The sequence below is a fragment of the Leptosomus discolor genome, chromosome 1, assembly GCF_034619465.1.
Source record: "Leptosomus discolor isolate bLepDis1 chromosome 1, bLepDis1.hap2, whole genome shotgun sequence".
NCBI lineage: Eukaryota > Metazoa > Chordata > Aves > Leptosomiformes > Leptosomidae > Leptosomus > Leptosomus discolor.
Genome location: NC_141391.1, coordinates 172,548,351 through 172,572,524, shown reverse-complemented (window position 1 = coordinate 172,572,524; position 24,174 = coordinate 172,548,351). Strand labels below are relative to the sequence as shown.

The window sequence follows — 24,174 nt, the reverse complement described above, 5'->3', positions numbered from 1 at the left end:
TTCTTTCTGTAACAAGAAGGTGGAATGTTTTCACTCTATATCCATAAATCTCGTGGACACTGTATTTTAAGTCAAGAGAGAACACAGACCAGTCCATTGTATAGTGGAAATAAACTTCATACATTCAAGCCCTTTTACCTTCACAGTCTGGTAGTCAGTGTTCTGGTAGAAAATTTGAACTCCAATCCATCTCCTTCATAAACTACTAAATAAATCTAAAACAAACCCAACCAAGGCACATTCTAAATATTCCTGCTTTATTTCTTTACATTGGGAAATGGGGGGAGAAACCATAGCATCAACAGCAAGTACACATGTGTTATCTGTTAAATAGCAGAATCATTACTTTTGAAAGGGGATGCCCTCGGAAGTGAAACAATTAGAACAGTTTTAGATTTTCAAACTGGACACATCATGGTAATGAATATTTAAGAGGTAATCTAGTTAAAATGTAAGCTGAATGTGTTTTGTGTTCATTGTGTCTTCAGTTCGTGTTTAAAAATACAAGTAAGAGAAAAAGGAATAAAAGAATAAGAGGGATAAAAATAAAGAGTGTAAAGGAATGAGCTTGATATTTGATGGGTGAGTGTTTCTGAGATAAAGGTTATATTCTGTCATAATTTGCCTTCTCATCTAAACTACTGCATCATACTGACAGTGTTGTATCATGCAGCATCTGTAAAGGAATATGTAAACATAGTGAGGACATAGTGTTGATGCAATATTCAACTATTTTCCTGTTACAAAAGCTGTGATGAGTTGATATGCAAAAGGTTGATACCCAATTTTGAAAACTTGTGCATAACTTTAATCCCATGGGACAATTCACATATCTAATTTGACATACACATTGTAGGAAAATACATTTTCAAAACTTGAATGACATCATTAATTTTTATTGAATTTTAGAAGAGTCATCATGCTTTACTCACTGATGTTATAAAAACCCCTACAGGGGACAATTATTTCGCACTTGTATCACAATAACACACAGAAGTCAGTCAGAGACAAACCCTTTTGTGTTACACACTTCTTCAACAGCATGAGGAAATGTCGTTCCAGCAGACAAGAACTCACTATTTAAAAATACAAACAACACATGAAGGAACGAACCCTGGGAATGTAATTAAATGTGTGTTACTGTATGTGCATGTGTGTATATATGTCTATGTGTCAGTACATATACATACAATACATGTGTGTATATACACACAAATATATGTGCATATTCATAAGTATATGAATTCAATAAGCATAGCACTTACACTTTTTTATTTGTATTTTTTGAAAGGGAAGTAAATTGTGAAGAATTACTCTCTGGTGTAATTTGTAGTATCAACGTGCATTTTGCAATCCTCATGCTTTCTGTTTAGATGCTGTTTCAGTTTATTAAAAATTAATTTAAAGTGTATGGTCGTTGTATAATACAGATTCATTCAAACTATTATTTAAATAGATAGTAATTTTGAATCATAATGTTATATTATGACATTTACTTCGGTAGGTTGTAAAGTAGGCCACAGAATATGCAAGTCTAAGTATGTGTTTACTGCTTCTCTTAAAAAACTATAGCCTGATCAAAAACCTGAAGACAGATGAAAGCCTGACTTGATGTACTTTCACATGATTTGCTGAAGGTTCCCTGGGATTATGTATATTACACTGTATTTTTTGGTATGATAGGGTTATGCTTCCAACATGGTTGTTAAGCTCCAGTTACTGCTAGTTAGTTGACAAAAAAAATATGCCTGCTTACTGTTTCAATGAACAGATTTTTGTGTGTTTTGTAGATGGTGACATTTCAAAGATCTCAAAACTTTGGAAACATTATAAGGAATTCAGATAATTTTCATCTTTCCCTATTTTGCAGCAGAGCATGTTTTTAGAAAGCTTTATGACTGCTTCTCCTCTTGTTGCTTGGAGGCTCTTTCAGTTATTGATTTAATGTAAAATAGTCATGACTATTTTGGATAAAGTAGATCAGGAATTGAAGGAAGAATCTATCCTTGACTCCTTCTCTTTTCTTAGGAAGTTCCAATTAGTCTTGGCTGAACGTGTAACAGAGCATCTTTGCCAGCTGTGGGTCTGTGATTACAGGGTCTGTAATTTCATTTGCACATTTTTCCGACCAACAGTGTGAGTGCTTTGTCCTGGTACAGCAGCTCAAAAGTAAAAAAAGGAGCCCTGAGGCCTAGCACATTGTTTTGCTACAAGCTTTGGGAACAGTATATGTCTTTTCGGGTCCTCTTTAATCCATCTACCTTAACAATTTTGGTGGGTTATCCAAACAATTTCTGTTCAGTGGAACAGGAAGCTGGATTCCAATCTGTAGAGCAAGCTGGAAGAATGCAGTAGATCAGCTGAGAGTCCAAACAAACTAACCAATTATTATTTGGATATGATTCACTTAGTTTTGCAGAATTTCATAGACTATGCTCTAATTAATTATGTAGATTAGGTGATGTGTTTGCACATACGGTACATTTCTTTTTAGTCATGTCCGTATCCATCAGTATCACATCTATAACATACACTTCAAAGAAGTGGAAACAATACAACTTGACTTCACCCAGCAATGTGCACAATGACCAATGCTGGGAAGTTTAACCATACCAAAAATGTTGTCAACATATGTTTGCTGTAGTTTGCGAACCTGTAGTTTTAATTGGCAGTAGTATATTTCCTGTCATTTTATGCTCATTGGTGACTAAAGAAAATGCAATGCGTGTAATGTTAAGACAGATTTCACCAATACAAATTTGATAATGAACAGATTGTGCTTTCTCGAGTGGCTTTTAATTATGGAAAAATTTATTTATTTCTCTTTAAATTGACAGTAAAAATAACGTTTATTTTTCATATTGGAACAAGAATAAGAGGTAAAATGATCTTGTGATTATGTCATATGGTTGAAAGATAAATATCAAGGATCAATTTAAAGTCGTCTGTTTTCCAGCTTTCTGATAGTTCACAGTTATGAAACTCCTTGTAGTCTCAAGTGAAAAATGTTGCAAAACATTCTTAGAAATTGTTATTACTAGTGCTCATTAAAAATGTGAACTTGAGACTTTGGAAAGTGGTAATTTAAGGTTACCTTTGAGTTAATTATGTGAGCTCATTAAAATATTGTCACGTCATCTTAGATTTTCTGTATTATGAAATATGAATACATTGAAGAAGTAGTATATGGTAATTAAATGGAATTTATTTTAATTCAAATCACTGATGCTTTTAAATACTTTCATGAGAATTAACAGAAGGTACTGAGTGGAACACTGATATCAATCTTTTTCTGTGCTTTAAGTATTTTCTTGTTTGTTGCTTAAAAGCATTAAAAAAGACATTGAACTATAGCTAATAATTTGTGTGAGCTGTTTTCATCTTTTACAAATTAGCTATTTTCAATGGAAAAATATAAATGTCATCAACTCCCAGGAAGCACATTGTTTGTAAACACCCACTTCTAAATTAAGTCATCTGAGCTGTGGTCTGAAAAGGATTAATGACCACATTCTAAATCTGGCCTTGTTGCAATTCTGCTACCTGAATTGCCATATTTACAGTAAAATGCAATTATTATGTATCTCCCAGGCTTTAAATTTGTATGCCGCATTAGGGAAGCAGTTTCTAAACCATACAGCACTGACAAAAATGACAGAATAATGCATTTCCAGAGAACGTAAGATCTGTCCTGAAATGTGATGAAAATGTGTTACAGAAACCTGTAGTGTGGAAGAGGATCTATCTTTTAAAATCAGAATTCTATGGCTTTGTTTCTTATTATTTAGTTTGAGCTCACACAACAGAACTCTCGCATTGAAATATTTTCTCATTTTAAGGAATTAATGGCTCTCCACCAGCCCTTTAACATGTAAAATGAGTAGGTTACTTGTGTCCAGTACATCCAAAAAGAGCCAGGATAAAATAAACATAAGGAGTTGGATATCTTGGAAAAAATCTGTCATGGGTTTGGGTTAATCATCTCCAGAAGAAATTCAACTTGATGCCTGAAATGTAAGACTTCTTGGAGAAAGCAGTAAAGCCTGAGGCAGTGTTGATCTGAAGGAGTGCTCTCCATGGGTCAGAGCTGCTCTGCTGGCAGAGTGCAAACCCAGTTCACAACAGCGGTACGCTGAAAAGTTGTAAAAGACTGTAGGGGCCTTACAGTGCACGCACTCAAGCTTCAGTTACATAGTTCTAGTGGCACAGTTTCTTATTATAAAATAAAACTTAAAAATAAAATCTGTGCCTAATTTTCTAGCCTCCTGTCCATCAATGATACTATAGGATTTTTCTAGTATTTGTGGAATGAAGCAATCCTGAAATTATGGTATATGTTTAAAAATAAATATGTAAAACATCATTATGTGCATTTATGCAGTGCACTTCAGTGTCTGAATATCTATAAATGATCTAGACATATGACACTTTTATTCATATTCTTGCTTTTCACATCCAGTGGAAAAAAAAAAAAAAAGATTCTATTTGCTTGAAGTTCCTGAACAGGAGGTGCTTGCCAGAGATACATACCAACTTAATATTACGAATTTTTACTGAGGTTCTAGTCTTCAGGGTTCCTATATTCGTGTGTTAAAGGTTTCTGACCACATATTTCACCTGCCTGTGTATTATCCTTTTGTTCCTGTCTCTACTATTTTGCAAGAGTGTTATAATTTATGGTGGTATAAGGACTTCATTAGTGCATCACACTTAAACTTGATCTCTAAGCTTGGCAGCATGTTTGTTTGTTCCAACAAACTTCCAAAACTTGGATTTTCTACAACGTGTAGGCTGTCACCTGTGCTTTCACAGCATAGTGATTTACCAGTCTTTAACCTAAAAGAAACTGCATGTAAGAAGGAAAAAAAAAAAAGTCTTACTGCTTTTTTCCTAATTACCCAATGATGACTTCACTGGGAATGAGATTTCACCTGAAATGTCATCAGACGTTGAAAACTACATTTTCTCATTGTTGAGTAAGGTAACACAGTAGTTCAGATAGTTTCATTTGCATCTTCTGAGATTCTGCCTCTCTTTTTTCTTCTTTCCTTGACATTTTATGTCCGAAAGCTAGGTAGTGCAGGTATCTGCATCTCAGCCAATATATACATAAACAAGTGGACTCCATATTCACAGCTTTTTGTACTACATAAGGCAATCATTTTGGATGAATAGACCCCTGAGTATCGAAGCATTTCAAATCCTTTTTCATTTGACCATTCAGTGACCTGATAACTATTTCCTGTCCCTAAGTAAGGTTGTGACCCAGGTCTTAGAGTGCAAAAGACAGATAATTTTAGCAACAAGTTAAATCCAAATGGATTTGGTTGGAGGGGGTGAGGGAGAATAGGTTTGTCTAAATTCCTCTACAATAAAGTGTTATAGCACTTGGATTTAGTATGTCTAGTTAAAAGTAATTGTTGAATTTGTTGCCATCTGTTTGGATGCCTGAGGACTGTAGTCAATACCAGGATGGTTTGTTTATTTGGTTTGCTTTTACTGAAGAATACCAATATGCTTTTTACACTTTGAAAAACCAATTGCTAATGAAGAGGCCATTAAAAGTGCATTTTCAGATATATTCCAAGCATTTTCCAAAGTCAGTATTTTGAGCATTAAAATCGCATCAGTATGCAAATGGTATTTTAACATAGGCCACAGAAAATGTATGTTCTGTGTCCCTAAAAGTAAGATGAATGTTACACTGCATAAATGTTCATCTTGCAAAAGAATTTCCATTTGGTGTGGAGCTATAAACAAGGAATATAATGTATTCTTAGAAATATTTTATAGGTAGAAATCTAGTTTCATTTGGACCACATAATACATTTTAAATCACAATTAAAGAAATGTTTCCTGTAGCTGTACATTTTAATAGCAATGCCTCTGCATATTTTAAGTACTTTTAGAGGTGAATTAAAGGAAGGCCTTCACCCTAGAGCTTTTTATTGGTTTGAAAATGTAATTGATTGAAGTGTCCTATAAAATAAATCTTTTTTTCCTATTCTGTAATGGGAACTATGGTGTTATGGAGAATTGACACTATTAATGAGGTCAGAGATCTACAGCATTCCAAGAAGGCCATTTTCATGTGTTTAATATTGAACACACATTTAAGTCTCTTTCTTTTTTATAACTAATAATGTTGTGGTTCAGATACATAATATAACTTGGTAATGTGCAACATTATTCAAGCAGAACATTAAAACGAGACTCTGAAATTGAAATCTAAGTATATTCTGCTATTCAATATTAACTCTTATACCAAAGTCCTATACCTTTTACAAGTCTCATGTAATCTATAAAATAGTATGTATGATAGACTTAGATGCATGGAATTGCAAGTAACTCATATTTTAATAAAAGTGTACAATCATGCAGTGTTATGTGTAATAACTTCTATGTTCTGTTATTGCTATAATGTACATCTTCTCACTTTATAACTTTACAGTTCAATTCTTACCATGTGCGATACAAAAACATTTTAGCCGTTGTTTGAAATTTATAGGTTCGTGCTGTTTTGGTGTATGCACTGCAGATACTTTATCTGGCTTATGTGTATAAAAAGGTAGAAATACTGTATTTTCCAGTTATTTTTTATGGTTTTTTTTCTTCTCATATTCTTAAGAAAGGCTGTACACAGAGATAATGTTTTTGCATAAAATTTTGTTTCTTTAACAGTCTAGATTAGTTCTTACCTTGCAGGTTTATTGTCAGGTTAACTAATCCAACATGGCTATGATTTCATAAATTGCTGCATTTGTAGACTCTTGTAGATAACCCAGTCCAGGTAAAGAGATAAAGAAATCCAAGTAGCCAGACAAAAGGAGAACTTTATTTCACTTTCACAATCATCATTAAACAAGCAGATTATTAATAACTTTATTTGTTTTAATGGTTTCTAAATACAGATAAGTATCAAGTTTATTAAGAAATTGACTGTGAAAAGTCATTTCCCTAACGTGCTTACATGCTTATTGTTTTCTAAGCCAGTTTAGTAATTTTCAGTTTATGAAGAGACCAGGGATATCTTTTGTCAAAGAGAGAATTTAACTTTTTGAAAGGGGGAATTTAAGCACTACTGTGTGTTTCAAACTTAAATTTACTGAGAATTTGCTTTAGTAGCTGATGTATATTTTGTAATTGAGAAATTAGTAGTGAATGTAAAAAGAAAGGAAGCTATGTGCTACTAAAGCAGAAAGTTCTGATTTAACCTACCAATGACCTGGCTTTGTTTGTTCAGATGACAGTTCTAAAAGTGTGCAGAGAATATTCCCTTTTAATACAGTTATTTGCCGCAAGCTGTGACCTCACTGCCTGTCAGGGAGCAGGTCTGAATTGGCCCTTTCTCTGATATCGTGACATTGCTTCTGTTGCCTCGATTGTGACCTCTGATTGCATGATACCCCTGAGAGTTCAATTTAATAAGCGTGACTCCTGACTCTTAGCCAGGTCTGCCTTCTTAGGTTTTGTCAGACTCTACTTGTAGTCTGGTCTACACATGCTAAAATGCTGCGTAGGCTGTCATCATACTGTGTGTGTGCGCTGTATTCAAAATTCTCTTTCAAGCATCTTTCGTTTATTGCAAATGGAAATATTTATAAAAGCTTACTTGGAATAAAATGTAAAAGTTGCTTCTTCCACAGTTATGACTGCTTGGGATTTTTAATTTTTATACCTTTGTACAAATAGTTACTATTATTTTGCTATATTACTAAGCATGTGTGTTATCCATGCATCATACTAATTTCTTACTTTGATACTAGTTTTATTACCCCTATGAGAGCCTTATATATTTGTATGACTTCACATTAACAATATGTTTGTTCATTATAGAAATAGTAGGGGCAAATCCCCTCTTTTTATTTCATAGTTAGTACAATAGCACGAGGAGACAGTACTGATGAGCACCCAGAGCTCTGTGAGATGTTGTTCAGGACTAGTCAGGTGAAACCTGAAGAATCTGTTTGGAATCCAGGAGAAGGTGAGTAGAATTAAGACTTTTAAAATATCACTGAAAATTAGATATCTTGCTTTTACTGACTATTTTGCTACATCACTGCATTTTTTCTCCTGTTTTCCTCCTCTTCTAGCCAGAATCCTGAAGGAGACTCTGTTCAGAGACCTGGCTGCCTTGAGGATGATGATGCTATTCAGACATTTCCCCAATTTTAGTATCCCTTGATGCATTCACTGAACCAGAATGTGGAGAAGTTCAAAGATTTGAAAGAGAGTTTCAAGAACCGTGGGACAAGTTACAGACAAGTTTCTATATTTACTTACGTACATTTTTTGTATTCTCATTGCAGATACATACCTTTTTCTAGCCTCTGTATCAGTGCCTCTAACATGCTGCTTCTAATCAATGTATTCAGCTTTTAAAAAAAGCAGAAAAACCTTGCTGAACGAAATAATGTTTTGTATTCACTTTTGTAGTTAAATTAAAAAAAAAAATCTGTAAATATTATCATTTAATATTTCTCTATTTCTTCAACTGTTTCAAAGAGTTCCATTCACCTTTTCACTCACATTACTTTGTGTTAAAATTGTTGTATGTTATATGACAATGAAACTATATTAGAGTCTTTCTTACAAAACATGTTATGTGATATGAGGCAAAAAGCAGGTATTTTCTTGTACGTTCAAACTTGGCAATGAAATGCTGCTCATTCTTCTTCATGACAGTGACTGTTACAGTGGAAGTAAAATCGTGGCTTGGCCACTTAATAATTTTTTTTTTAATCTTGTAGACAAATTCCCATGTAAGATAATACAATTTTAATAGTCTATAAGGAGGTAAAACTCATAGTATAATCATCTGTTCCCTTCTTCTGGAGTAAATAGTGTAAGACTAGCTACTGAAGTTCCTTAATGTCAAGTGGGAGTTTGCTTACCTAATGGGAATTTATGGGGTTTCACTCCTTTCTGGATCAGACCTTAATGCTCTGTAGGTTCCTGGGCTCTTTACAGGAATTTAGATGGCTGCAAACAAACAAAGCTAGGAATGGACAACTGTTTTACCTGTTGGTAGGCAACAGGTTAAAAAAATGACACTTTTAAGTTAATTAGTTATGGCTATATATGCAATGTAACTATTGCAAATATAAACAGAATGCACGCGAGGCAAATTCACCTATTCAGAATCATCATGCTATTTAACTTACTCGCTTCTTTTCAAACAAATTGTATATATGTGTACATAGGAGTATATGTCAGTGAGCTGGAGACTTTGGTAGCAAGTTTAGCTGAAAATTTTAGTAAAAAAGAAACTAATTTAAACATACCTACTCTAAGAATGAAATATTTACAGCCAATCTTAAGGAAGATTAAATTGTGTTCAGTAATGGAACTGTGGATTTTGTTTTGTTCATTTTCTCATTTAAAAAAAAAAATTAAAGGTCTAAACAAAATTCTATGAAAGAACAGGAGGAGTCAGGGCTAATTTATTCCTTTTTCAACTCTGATTTCTTCATTCAGTGAGGTAAATCATTCAAACCTTCTCTGCATGGATAGAAAAAAACCTGTGCCATTGTAACTGTAACTAATCCAAAACTAGTTCAATTCCCATGGGGCTGAATACTCTTGAATATGTGTTGGTTTCTCTAAAATTATACACTGTGTTTCAATTATTGCATTTTTCATGTGTTTACAAGCTGAAAATTTCAGTCCAATTAATCAAGAAATCTATAAAAATACTAAGCTCTTTGAGCCATATGAATTAGGAATTAACCTGGGGCAACTTGTAGGCAGATTGTGGTTTTGTTTTGCTTTTTTTTACCTGTCCTTCTTTACAAATGGAATCCCTTTTTTTTTTTTTTTTAATAGAACTGTAAGACACTGGAATTTCATATTGTTTATTTTCTTCTATGAGGTATCAACCAATTAAGCATAACTTAATAAGAAGAATTAGTACTTTTATGCGTGTATTTATTTATAGTTACTCATTTAGTATTTATGGTTATTTTTAAGCTGGATATAAATATATAAGAGTTGTACATGCTTGGGGATTAACTGACTTTAGATGTAGAGTCTTAAGAAAAAGAACCATGTCTATCTGAGCCTTTTTTTCCATTTAGTTCAATGAGCATTAAATCAAGCCTTGTTTATACAATGTTTGGCATAATGACAGGCCTGATCTTCAGTGGTACCTCTGGGTTTTACTATAAAGTAAATTAAACAGCAGCCTTGCACGTAGTCTGTGTAGACTTTGTGTGTATATTTGGCAGTGTAGAGTAGTTCTGCTGTTATGCATTACTGCACTGACAAAGCTGTGAATTGTTGTCACAGTACCTTAATCAAATACCAACAGGTATTTCAAGTCAACATCAGAAAGTAAGCCAGAAGTGGTTTCCCCCATACAAAATAAAACACTTTTAAATTGAAAATACATAATAGATAGAATAGATAACTGGTTCATAGGTATTCATAACTGAACTACATATTGACATTAATACAATCATTTCATTATTTCACTTTCAGTGTTACTGTGCATTGATAAGTACCAATTACATATGGTACTCGTGCACATCACCTGTTGGTGAACATGAGTTCTTAAAAGCAAGTTCATATATTATTCAGATAACTAGAAAAAATATTTATTCTCAAGAGTAAACATAATAAAGACCTTTTTTAATGTACATTCCCAAGCTGTCATACAAAATTATATATTTTATTTACTTGTTCATAAAAATTATGAGACAATTATTAATGTGGTGTAAGTCAGCTTTACTGACTAACTTCATGCTGTTCCTGAACTTGTTTTTTTTTTTAAAAAACATTGTGTTTTTTTAATACTTGGCATATGTATCTTCTCGTCACATAGAAACCTCACATTTTTATTTTGCACAAACCTTTTGTTGTGTTCGGATTTTTTTAAGTCCTTCAGTACAAAGATAACCTACCTTAATAGTTGTCACACTCAATAAAATTTATTGTATTTTGTATTTTTTTGCCCTCTTGATAGGGGACAACGTATAGTTAGACCTCCTGCACTCTTACAAAATGTTCCTTTGTATTTGTTTTTTTGAGAATTCCTTTGGATGATCTGATGTCTTAAATGATTTTGCTTGGTTTATTGAATTTAGAGAAAGGTATGCCTCTGGCTCGGACTCTATGAAAAGTGATAATCTTTTCTTGCTTGGAAATACTGTTTCATTACTGAGCAACTAAACATTTCCATTCAAGTTCTTGATTGTTTCTGTCAGTTAATCTTAAGGACTAGGAATATACAGAAATAAAATCTATAACAAGATTCTGTAAAGAATTTTTTGATGTTATGCATCTCTTAAATTTTCTCCTGAGCAATATAAAATCCATTCCTCCTTTCAGTAGAGAACGTCCATCATTAGGGGGTTTATTAATTCCCAAAGAATATGAGAAAAACTAAAGATAGGGTCTGTACTAGGCGGTTTTGGGGAGTTAGACAGAAATTATGTGAGAGTGCAGGCAGTAAGGATAAACAAAATAAGCTCAATCTACTTCCATCTTATTTATCCCTTGTCTTACTAATGGATAACTAAGCATGGAAACACTGAACATAACATATATATATTCTTTTACTCCTCCTTGATTTCTTTGGTTCTTCAAGGGCCTTGACTATCCTAAGATCTCTGGGTAATCTTGGCTATACTTCTCAGCAGTGTTGTTGATGACATTTGCCTGTGCTGAGTGGCTGAAGCAGGTAGTACATAGACTACAGAACACTCTCTTTATGGAAGACTACACAAAAGAATAATGTGAAAGTACAACATAGTGCTGTAAGGTTTTATGTACTTTTTGAACTTGTAAAAGCCTGAGTGGATATTGAAGAGTGCTGTTCTGTAGGAAGGAATAGTTTACATCAGGAACTCATCTCTTTGTGTACATGTGGGTAGAATATCATCCCTGTAGTGTCTCAATTTTTGTAGACTTGGAGTTTAGTTTTGAGGTTTTGGGGGGAGGGGTGTTTTGGTTGGGTTTTTTTTTTTTTTTTTTGGTTTTGGTTTGATTTGGTTTTTTTAAGAAAGAACCAACTTAGTTTTTCAAACATGGAGCTATTTCCTGTTATTTCTCAAGCTATACATGAAACAAGTCTGCCTTTGGGTGGTTGGACTGAGAAATATTGAGTCTGTTCTTCTTAGTTGTAATGCAACTTCTATATATTTAAATTTTGAACCTGAGGAAGCTGGGTGTGTGTCTGTGTGTGTAGGTAGACGCTGAGATATGCAAATTTTCTTTATATATACTCTTCATCCTATCTGTTGTTGTTTGTTTTCCATTTATTCCTGAGCAAAATACGATCTACCTTCATTTTCACCACAGCATTAATCCATATGAAAATTTCTCACTATCCTAATAATAATGCTGTTTATTATACTATTACCACAATATAAGAGTCTGAAGAGTTTAATACTGGATGCCTTCAATACTTGCCTTAGTACAAACCAAAATACCCAGAGCAGCTGATTCATTTCAACTGAGTAGAGTCAGTACCTATATAGCATTTAATAAAAAACTTAATAAATGCAGAATCATAGACTCAAGTCACCAGGGGTTGACATTTGCATTTGCAAACTTGGAAGGTTTCAGAGAAATTAGAATCTTAAGGCTTCCAAATGTTTATGCAGTTTATTCTCCTGGTTTTTCTTCTGCTCTTCTATGGCAAAAAAATCACATGGGCTTTGTCATTCACTGAGGTTAAAATAAATAACCATAACTATATGTTTAATTCCAGTGTTAAATGACTGCTGTAGCATTCTGAAGAAATAAACCAGTTTTGCTGAATATTTCCTTGATATGAATGTGTTTGAAGAGTAGTCTACATAACTGTAAATTTAATGGTTTAAATGGTACAAAATGGTAACCAGTTTAATCAAATGGCAGAATATTATTTTGGTTTATGACTTACTTTTTTTAAAGAAATCATTTTTATTTGGTGGACAAGGGAATCTCATATGATTTATTAGAGAGTGTGGACGTGTATTAAATCAGTACACTACTGTTCCTTTATTTTTTCTTCCCATCTCTTGTTTTTAAGACTTATTTTTAATCGACCCAAGCAACCTATTCTTACATTATTAGTGTTACTAGCCCTCCACTATATCTTTCCCCAGAGAGATTTTCAAGTTCTTATGCCAAATTCGCTGTCTGAATCAGATCAGAGCAGTCAAAAATTGGCAAAAAATGCAATCAGCAATTGCATGTGTGGCAGCTTCCAGTAGACACCTCAGGTCAAACATATCTTTAGGTTTACAGATCAACTCAGAAAGATGTTGTATGTCTTAGGAAATATGATATGAAACTGATATTGTTATGAAGGAAGTTATAGAAGATAAGTAGGAAATTATATTTGACGTAAATGGAAGAGTGCAGAAAGTGGTAACAACCCATAAAAGTTGCGAAAGTTGGATAAGTTGGTAGGAACAGTGTTAAATGCTGCCTTGAAGTCAGTACCATGAAAGTGAAGCTTATGAAGCAATTCAAAGAAAAACGTACCATGTTCACAAGAAGAGTAAAAGACATAAGCAATTTAATATGGAGTAGTAGTTTGCAATATATTTCTGTGATCAGAGTTGCAATGAAAGAGATTAAATAAACAGGAGATACCAGGAGAATTTCATCGACACTATTGTGATATGAATAGAGAGAAACAACTTCAAATAAGGTGTCTTAAATGTACACCATTGAAGATTAAGCAAGACTTGTATTTGCCTTAGTGTGGGGAAAGGTGCAAATTAAGCATAAACAGTGCGCTAGGGATAAATACTAATTACTACTCATAAACAGTAGTGGCGGTGTATTCTACAGAGTCAGGAACAAGTAGCAAAATAGAAAATAATGTGTGGGAAAGCCCAAGTGTAAAATCCTGTTTTCCTTGAATTCAGAAGCTGACATTTGTATAGTTTCAGTGGTTTAGGAATCTCAGTAAAAAGGTTCAGCTTTTGCATAATCTAATAATAAGACAAAGAGATAACACAGAAAGCACAGGCTGAAATCTGGTAACCACTGAAGCAGAATGAACTAAGTAGGCGAAGCTTTATTACTAGTGTTAATCACCCAGAAATAGAGCACAGTGTAAAAACCAGCAAAAAATAGGAATGAAAACAGGGAGAAAAAGGACAGCCAAAATAAAGACTGTGGTCTTAGCTGAGTGTGGTGAATACATGGATTCGGTGAAGGACGAATGATGTGAAGGTGAGGTCAAGAACAGTCATGTGGTAAAATGGAGTTGATTACCATAGCAGATAAAGAGATTAGAGAAGAGGAGGTTTTGAGATGGAATAGTAATAGAGTACACTTTATTTATAGTCTGAAAAAAATCTGAAATACCTGGCAAAAAAAGAGAAAAAGGGCACAAGTTTTAGAAAAAACCTCAGAAATTTTTTTTTTCCTTTCACTATTTGTTTTTATAATTTTTGAAAGACGTGCTTTTGTGGGTTGATCAGCACTCCCATATTTAAAACTCCTTGTGATGTAATTGATAAAACATTGTTGAGCATCAAGAAATTGTATAGATCATGACCTGATGTGGTATTCTTGTGAAAAATTTCTGATTCTTCTTTTATTCAGCTGTGAACTCACTCAGACACTGCTATAAATATTTTTATTTCATTTATTCTGGAGATGGAAGTTGATTTAGTCAAAAGTTACTCAGAAGTAAAACATCTAAAATTAACTAATCCATAAAATATAGCTATGTCACAAACAAGTTTCTGTGTTTTTAAGGTAGAAATAGATGTGTTTCTCTATCTGAAAATTCCAGACCTGAGTTGTAGGTAAACAAGCATTATCTGGAGACAGTATAATTTTAGGTGAAAAGAACTCCGTATCAATCTGCCGCATCATACTATCAACTGCTTGGAAGTCTTATATATATTGCTAATATAAATGTATTCACTGAATACCTGTGAGCACGCGGAAGACCAGTCTAAATACCATTCTTTTTCCAAAACCAGTATTTTGGGCATATAGTGATTGCTATGTAATGCTTAGGTGTATTTAGTGACTTCTGACAAGGTAGACTTCTGACAAGGTAGACTTCTGACAAATGTATCAAGGCTTTTGTGAAAGAGAAGAAATTCCCCTCACATTCTACTATAAGTTTCTGGGTACTTTGGGGAGTGGAGGTAAGGGGGTGGTTGTGGGGTTTTTATTATTGTTATTTCCTGTTCTGTTTCCAAATTTTTGTTTCTTGTCTTGATAACAATGTTTTTACTCATATTGTTCTTGCTTTCTGTTCCCCGTGAATTTTACAGATTATGATAGATATAATGCCATTTTTTTGTTGACTAACATATGGAGAAATTGAGATAAAATGTTGGATTTTAGGTTTGGGATTTCAAGATTATATATTAATGTGTATTATAACATAATTTTATATAAGACATAGGAGAAATTATAACAAACCTCGCTGTGTATATATAATTTTAGTTTTCACTCAGAATAATATTTTTATAGAGTTTGTACACTCATACACAGACTCACACTCACACTCCCTCATAATACATATTACTGACCAGTAACAAATACCGCAATACTGACAGGCAAGAAAAATTTCAATGTATTAATAGCACAGACACTAATTTTATACCCAAGCTCAGCTACTTAATTCCTATATTAAGAGCACCATTTCCAGAATACATGTTGAGAAAATTAACTCGGGTCACAGATTTTTTATATTAAGGGAGGAAAACTTAGAATGCTGAAGAAATTCCAAGCCCTTCTTTCACATTGTAGGTCTTAGTTTTCTTAGTCTCTTACTTTATTTGTATTGTATTCTGTATGAAGCAAGTTTTGAAGCAAGTTAAATAACCCTCTAAACACAAAATTTAACTGTAAAAGGTTGGATACAGTGCAGACTTCTCCACATATTTCTCTGTTTCAGGAAACACATGACGTATTAAAGTTAGACCTTTTATCTTCCCGTCATCAACAAATAGATTTTTAAAAAAAATCACTACGTTCAACCAGGTTCCTCAGCATCCTCTTGCATATAAATTGAGAAAGTTGAGTTGCTAACTGAAATTACAGCAATCAGGATCAGTGTTTACTGGGCAAAAAATCTGAAAACTAAAATACAGAATCTGAAAGATCACCCTGAATGTAGATGTTGTGTAACCACCTTCCTTCTTTTTGTATACTGGCTTGCTGTTAAGAACACTTGCCCTAGCACTGGCGAACATGAGTGTGAGGTACTCCTTAGGCAGTGGGAAACAGGTTTCAGGTGCTCCTTAGCCTGTTGAGATTTGAATCTCCACCTTCCACATGCTGAGCTCTTCCCTTTGGGTATATTTCAGTTCTCTTTTTAAAGCCGACTGCTACAGCTGAGGGCACAAGATGCAGCAATCTTGAAGAAAAACATGTGAGAATTTCTAGAATTTAGGGCACTTCACCAGAAGTTGTTCACAGATTCTTAGCCCTTTTCCTTTAACTCACTTAATGGGTTATCCAGAGATAGTCTAATTTAAAGAACATAAGTAGCGCCTATATTTTAAACTGAACATGAGTTGTGCTGTCTCAGAGCATGCCCAGCAAAAAAAATTTGGCAGGTGGAGCACAACATTTTTCTGGATCCCAAAATTCAGGTTCTTATGTGTTTGCCTGTTGATCTGGGGACCTAGAAAAGAAATTATCTTCGTGCAATGTTCAGTGCCAAGGACATTTCAGGTGCCCAGGCTTTTCTAAATAAGTTCTCTCTACATAGATGCCCAAGTTTTGTAGGAAAAAGGCAGTAGATGCCCCTGAAAGCTGCATTGGATCTGGCCTAAGTGCACAATATACGTGTGGATGATTAATTGGCAACACCTAAAAATCATTACTGTAGTAGTGCCAAATGTAAGACTATTCCAATCTTAAATTATTAACGTGTGTGTCATGTAAAAAAAAAAAAAAAGTCAAAAAGACTGAAAGCTTAAAAGTGATAATCTAATGAGGGTACGATACTTTAAATACTTCTGAGATTAATTTGGTTTTTGACAGAGTTGTGCCTTCTTTGATGTGTTCCTTTTTTCTTTGATATTCTAAGAGTTGTCTGGGTTTAACAATTAAAGATTATAGGTCTGATCTATTTCAAAGATGCAGAATGCTTACAGCTCTTTGGAACTAATGTGGAATTTGTCAGTGTTAGTACTTCTACAAAATCAGGTCCAGGTTTTTAAAAATTGCAGAGCCCTATCAAGCAAATGCCTGTTAATGACGGATACACCAGATCCTCAAACACATGACGTTCATAAGTGGAATAGAAAAGTGATAATTCTGTGTTTTAATTCATAACACAGTATTTTTTCATAAGAATTAAAAAGATAGATGTTACTATTAAAATAAAGAATATGAGTATGTTCCAAATAAGAATACAGTTTTATGCAGCATTATTAAACAAATTATTGAACAACGTCTGCCCATTTGAGAAAAAAAAGCCACTATTAACACTAGTACTCTCTTTAATAGCATATACAATTTTAAGAAAAGAAACCCTATTGTGTGCACTTTTATCTTGGTCACTTTCTTGTTTCAGTAGTGTTTCAATAATTAATATGCAAAAATAAATAAAAATTAATTTAAAATAAAAATAAAATGTTAATAAATAAACCCAGTTGTGTTTCAAATGTTATTCAGTCAAAAATTCAAACTAGAACTAAGGGAAATTATTAACCATCATTTTAGGAAAATAACTTACCAAATGAAAAGTATTCATTTATTTGTAAGTTCTATCATAGCTTATTGTACGTGCATTTTCTTTTGACCATCACTGACAGACAGACTCAGATGTGAACTTCTAATACTGGTTTTAAATCTGAGATTTATTTCCCTTTTAATGGAGGAAAAGGTAGCAAATATTTCAGTAAATGCATAAATAATACTGATCTTTTTAATAGGAAGAAGTAATTCTCCTGATAAAGATGGTAATACTGGACCAACTTTTCTGTAAACACAGATAAGAAAAAACCTAAAGATAATTGGGGAATTATTACTCATTGGAGAACATATGCAGAAGGCTCAATCTCCAAGACTGCTCTTACAAAGTCATGCAGATTGTTTCTTACTCCTGTTTACAAATCAGCATCTTCTTCATCTGAAGAGCTAAAAGGGTACCAGCGTAGTTGCAGATTTGGAACCTATAAATTTTCAAAATGTAAAGGTTAGAAACTGTACTCCCAAACCAGGAACAGAGGAAGGCAATATCATAAACTTAGACAAGAATGGCTCCCACTTTAATCAAGGAAGGTGATGAACTCTGTAATTAGGGCTCTTTATATTTTAATATTTGGCACTTATTGAGCAGTGTCATGGTTTAACCCCAGTCAGCAGCTAAGCACCACACAGCCACTCGCTCACTCCCACCACCAGCAGGGTGAGGACCAAGAAAACTGGAGGAGTAAAAGTGAGAAAACTCTTAAGTGGAGATAAGAACAGTTTAACAATTGAAATAAAATAAAATAAAAATAGTAAATTGTAATGAAAGGAAATTTTTCAAAAAGAAAATAGAGAAATAAAACCTAAGGAAGACAAATGATGCGAATGAAAACAATTGCTCACCACCAGCCAAGCAGTGCCCAGCCAGTCCCCGAGCACCGTCCCCCTACTTTCTGTGCTGAGTATGACATCATATGATATGGGATATCCCTTTGGTCAGTTGGGGTCAATTGTCCCAGCTGTGTCCCCTCCAAACTTCTTGTGCACCCCCAGCCTACTCACTGGCAGGGTGGTCGAGGTGGTGTGAGAGGCAGAAAAGGCCTTGACTCTGTGTGAGCACTGCTCAGCAGTAACTAGAACATGCCTGTGTTACCAACACTGTTTCCAGCACAAATCCAAAACACAGCCCCATACCAGCTCCTATGAAGAAAATTGATTCTACCCCAGCCAAAACTGCTTGACCTTTTTAGTCAGCCCTCACAACCTCACTTGGGTAGTTACAGTAACTGTCCGTCCAAGCTTTTCATTTTGTATGTTCCAAAGGAGGCAAATCAGAGTTCTTTATATCAACTGAGGATAAATTCTTCTGCCTGTGTTCTAGTCTGTGAGTCACTAGCAAAACATATATGACTTCATATTCTGGACCAGGATTTTGCCTAATTTTAATAGGCTAATTATGTGTTTAGCAACTGAACATGTTCAGTCTAAGAAATGGGTTTGGTTGAAATAGAGATTCTCTATACCAATATAGATGGAGAGCACAACACATTTATATTTCAGACTATGAAATAAGAAGCTCTGATACTTTAACAATATTCCCTTAGAGATAAAAGATGAAAGCAATGAGCTCACTGCAAAGCCAGGTAAAATGCAAGTGAGGAAGTACATTTTGCAGCTTATGAAAGTAAATTATAATTTTTATAGAAGGATAACTTTAAAAAATACTGCAAGTAATGTAGCAAACCTCTCAAAAAGGTGAGTTGGTGAATAGCACGTAACTTCAGTTTAAGTTGCCAAAACGTGAATGAAAACTAAGGCTTAAAATAAGGAGTATGAGGAAACCATTCACCCCAAAGGCAGTTCTGACGTTTCCCCCTGCCCTTTACAGTTATTGATAGTTACATCATTCGTAGTGGGCAAATGGACTTGATACAAAGTGAGGTGACCTATGTTCTTTACTAGTTCAAATGCAAAAGGACAGGTATGCTCCTACAGTTTACTAAGCAACTTCTGGTAGCTGCTGAATTCACCTATCACCGAGAGAAAGAAAAATCTTTGAAAGGTGTCACGGTTTGAGGCTGGGCCGGTCACTAACGAATGACAGATGCTCTCTACTAACCCCTCTCCCCTCCCAAAAGGGAAAAGGAGAGAGAACAAGGGAGAGAGACTTTACGGTTTGGAAAAGAAAACTAAAACAGCTTTAATGGAACAATAACAATAAAAGAAAAGATAATAAGAAGAATAAGGAAAAAATGAAATATATACAATATGTACAAATATACACAAAACCGATACCGAACCAAACTCCCCCCACCCTGATGACAATACGTCACCACCACACCACAGGGCTGCCACTGGGGCAGTCCCAGGCTGGACTCGGCAGCAGACAGGGATGGGATACAGGAGCTGGACTCAGGCACTGGATTCAGGGATGCACGGATCAGTCCTCCTCAGATGTCGGCCATCAAAGAAGAGAGGAAGAGACAAAGAGAGCGAGACCCTCGTGATCTCTCAGCTTTATACTGAATATGATGTATATGGGATGGAATACTCTGTTGGTCAGGTTTGGGTCATCTGTCCAGTTCTCTCCTCCCTGTAGGTGCTACCCTTTTCACTCCTGGCACCCCAACATGGAGTACAAGATTTAGCAGTGACCTTGGTCGCCATAAGAACAAGTATAAGCAAGGGCCTCTCTGCACACCATTCCTTGGTACGAACTATAAACACCAGGCCTTATCACTGCTAGGAGCAGTCACTGTCTGGAAAAACAGGCTACTGTTTCAGAAAATGCCATTAGTTAGAGGAGACTTAACTGAAAAGTTAAAGCACTAAAAGAGAATTAGTTCTGATTTAGCCCAAACCAGGACAAAAGGAAAAAGGGATAATCATCAAAAGGGAGGATAAGGTAGCACCATCTGAAATCACATTAAAGAGAAAAACAAAAAAATTTTGAACAAAAAAAAGTTTTCTGATGTCTAATAAAGGCCATGAGTTGAAGGTGCCAAAAAGGCATAACCTGTAAAGTTGATATATAAAGGTAGAAAATAAAAAGTTATTTTAATCCATGAATGTCCCCATGCAAGAATGATGCTTCCTCTGCAGGCCCTTCCAATTCTGGCATCCTCTTCCTTGAGTTTCACACATCTGGTATTCAGCAGAATGGTCCCAAAAACTGAAGGATCTCCAGAATTGTACAGCTTTTTTCCATAATGTTGCTATTTTGTTCTCTATCTTTGTGTGTCTTTTGTGATGTAAAAGTAGGTAGTAATTTGTGAAAAAAAGTATCATGTGTGCAACTGCTTTGAAATCCAGTATCAGAAATTGCCATTAAAATATCTTAATAAATCATATCAGTAAAAGACAGATCAGAGGAATAAGGTTACCATCTGTCCACTCCTGCATATAATGGTGATATTTTTTTTTTACCTTATAGATTGCTAAATAGAATTGTAAATACAAATGAATGTGTATTTTTAATGATAGAGATAACACAATAAGCAACATTCGCAGATGCTATGGCAAGCAATTTATGTATAATATCTGTTTCTATATGTATTTCAGAATACAGGAAATCCTATTTCTCAATAAATTTATTCAGAAGGCAAATATTTAATCCCAAGAGAGAAAATAAACCATAAAATTCAAAATTTATTGTAAAGTATTTCTTAAATATATATAAAGAAATATAAGTTAGTTTGACTCTTTGCAAGAAAAATTAGTAATCGCCTTTTTTTCTTTTGTAAAAGGCAATACGCTTAATTTTTATCTAGGGAATCTTTAAAAAATTATTTTTTAAAATAATAATGAAAGACACGAGTATCTTTTTTCCTCCCCAGGTAAAAGAGAAGAATTTTCTCAGCTGGATACTACTTTAGATGAGAAATTACAAAGGAGAAAAGACTTTACATACCAATGGCTTCATACACAGCTTTTGGATTATGAAGCAGCAAGTTCCAAAAATATGAAGTGGTGAGGTCATTGCCTTTAAATTAGATTTCTTTTAATTTTAAATTTATCTTGTAAAGTGAAACCTAGGTTAATGGTTCTAAAACAAACATGACTTTGTAGCCAGCAGACAGTACACCGTATTTCCGGGTCCCGAACATGGTACCCTTTAGAATTGGTTTAGTAGTCATTGTACAGATACTTCTTGCACAGTGATAATGAAATGATAACCAGTACAGAATCTTATGATAAATATCTACATAGCTTTACGCTAGCAATGCAGTGGTTTTTATACTGGAAAGAGTGAAGAAAAAAGTGCTTATTCATCATACATTTCGTAACTTTATTGGTATATATTATGGTTTTATGTAATTAGATCAACTGTAACATTACCTATAGTGTTAGATTTGATTAAGGAAGTAAAAAAACCACTTTTTAACTAGGTAATATGTATTTGTATTTTCTCTTCAAAATATAAACCAAACTTTTACATCTTCATAGTATACATTATTAAAATGTTGTAAACAAGCTCCTTCTATATGTAATTTTGGTTATTAAACAGGTAAAATAGCAACAATAAAAGAAAAGGTTAATCTCATTCCCTAAACTAACATGAAGACATAGTAAGTATATTTTGGTTATAAATTCAATATAACCATTGATATCTTAGTGAAGTCATTAGTAGACACAATGCCAAGCACCTCTAATAAAACCAAACAAGGTGTCAGTAGACAAGCAATGGATTTAGTGTCAGCATTTTAACTTTATTTTCATTTAGAATGTATTTAATTTGTAATGCGATGGACTGCATGTTGTTATGTTTTTCATGGAAAAAATATTCCACATTTCTAAATTAACTGTAGGAAGTATATGCTGCACATATTCCTTAGAAAATATTTGTCTGTCATTCATGCTCCATAATAGTGAAACACTCCCAGTGTTTGTTTAAGATAACTCCAGTGACTTTTAATTTGAATAAAAACACCAGAGCAGAACATGTAGTATTGGTTTAAAGTAAAAAGACAGAGAAACGTATAAAAGAAATTTTTTTAATGTTAAGTTACCTCTGCAGGTGTGTGCTATGCACTAGTATTTGTACTGACTTTTTTTTTAAGATTATTATACCATTTTTGAATGTGGCAAAAGTCCCACAGATGTCCATTGCAATGTCACTGGTAGACTCTTTAGAACGGCTGATACATTTATGTAACTGAAAACAATTTTATTCCTACATAATGTGACAACTGATTTGGCTATAATTTATGTCAGTTCGTGCAAAAATTCATGCATGGTTGCATTTGTTGACATTTATATTTTTAAATTAGTATTCTATCATAGGAATAAACAATGTTAGTTGTTAATAATTTCTTGATTTTAATGTTAAGTACAAATATTTTCATATTAATAACTCCAATACTTTATTATCAAATAATATTAATTACTCTGATACATCTTAACCATGGAATTATTTTAAATAGTATCATTTCTGCTTAAGCGGGAGTGTTTCCAGGAAAAGATTCTGTCTGGTATTTTAGTGAATGCAGTACAGTGGGATTTATTGAAATTTCTATTCTACATTTTTCCCAGCTGTCGTTTTTTGCCTGAGTTAGATCCTGCGATACGTGACAGTAGACAAGTACAACTTGTGGTAAGAACTTGTTTCCTTGTGGGATTTTTGCAGAATTCAGCTATGCCTTGATGGTGTTTCCAAATGCATACTTGGTGTAAAAAAAAACAGGAGGTGTTTTTGATTGAATATAATTCTTTAATGTTGTCTCTATTTGGCAATCCAGTCTCCCATTGATGGAGATCAGAAGAAAACATTTGAGCACAAGAACCCATGAATGTACATAGGGTTCTAGTTTCATAATCTGACAATGGTTTTGTTTTTAAGATTCCAAATGTTACTATGTGTTTTTTAAAGCTTCTAAATCAACTTTTAAAAAATGTTTAAAAAAAATTAAATATGGTTCAGCACCAATTGCATTATTGACTGAAAATGTGGATGCTTGTTAATCAAACAAGTTTAAATGTTCTTAAATTCTGTAGGTCACATACCTAAATTATTCTAATATGCCCAGCGACATTTATTAAAAGGCAGTAAGTTGGACTTGTATATTAATACAGTGGCATTATTAAAAAACAGTGTATAAAATCAGACTTATTCCTACAATTTCTCTTCAATTTTTTTTACATCATAAAATGCCCTCTACTCTTTTCATGATTCATTCTTTCCTTTGCAGCATTTTAAAAAAAATAATTTTATTTTCTGAAATGGATAGTTCTGGGGGGGGGGGGGGTGTGGGGGTGCGGAACAGGAGTGTTTTAACAATCTGAAGATTTACAAAATGGAAAGACTCAGTGTCAGAGATACCCAAAAGTTCCTCTGATAGTAAGCAATGTTACGATGCCTACAGGCCAATTTATACTGTATGTGCATGTGTATATATATATATACACACACATATCTATACACACACTTTACATTTTATTGCCAAATTAACAATATTCTAGTTAATATAATTGAGTGGGGGTTAAAAAAATGAGCAAAAACTTACAAACTATACAGAATTAGTATCTTATATCCATATACATATAAAATATTGCATAAAAATATTT

The 24,174-nt window shown here is 33.8% G+C and overlaps 1 protein-coding gene across 1 annotated transcript in view; it reads left to right on the top strand.

The window, feature by feature from the left end:
* LRRIQ1 (leucine rich repeats and IQ motif containing 1) overlaps positions 1 to 24,174 on the top strand; it is a 115,069-nt gene that overhangs the window by 71,240 nt on the left and 19,655 nt on the right. The window contains exons 22-23 of the mRNA XM_086461917.1: positions 21,447 to 21,579; positions 23,143 to 23,203. Coding sequence (XP_086318043.1) covers positions 21,447 to 21,579; positions 23,143 to 23,203 — 194 coding nt within the window. The remainder of the gene's footprint in view (positions 1 to 21,446; positions 21,580 to 23,142; positions 23,204 to 24,174) is intronic.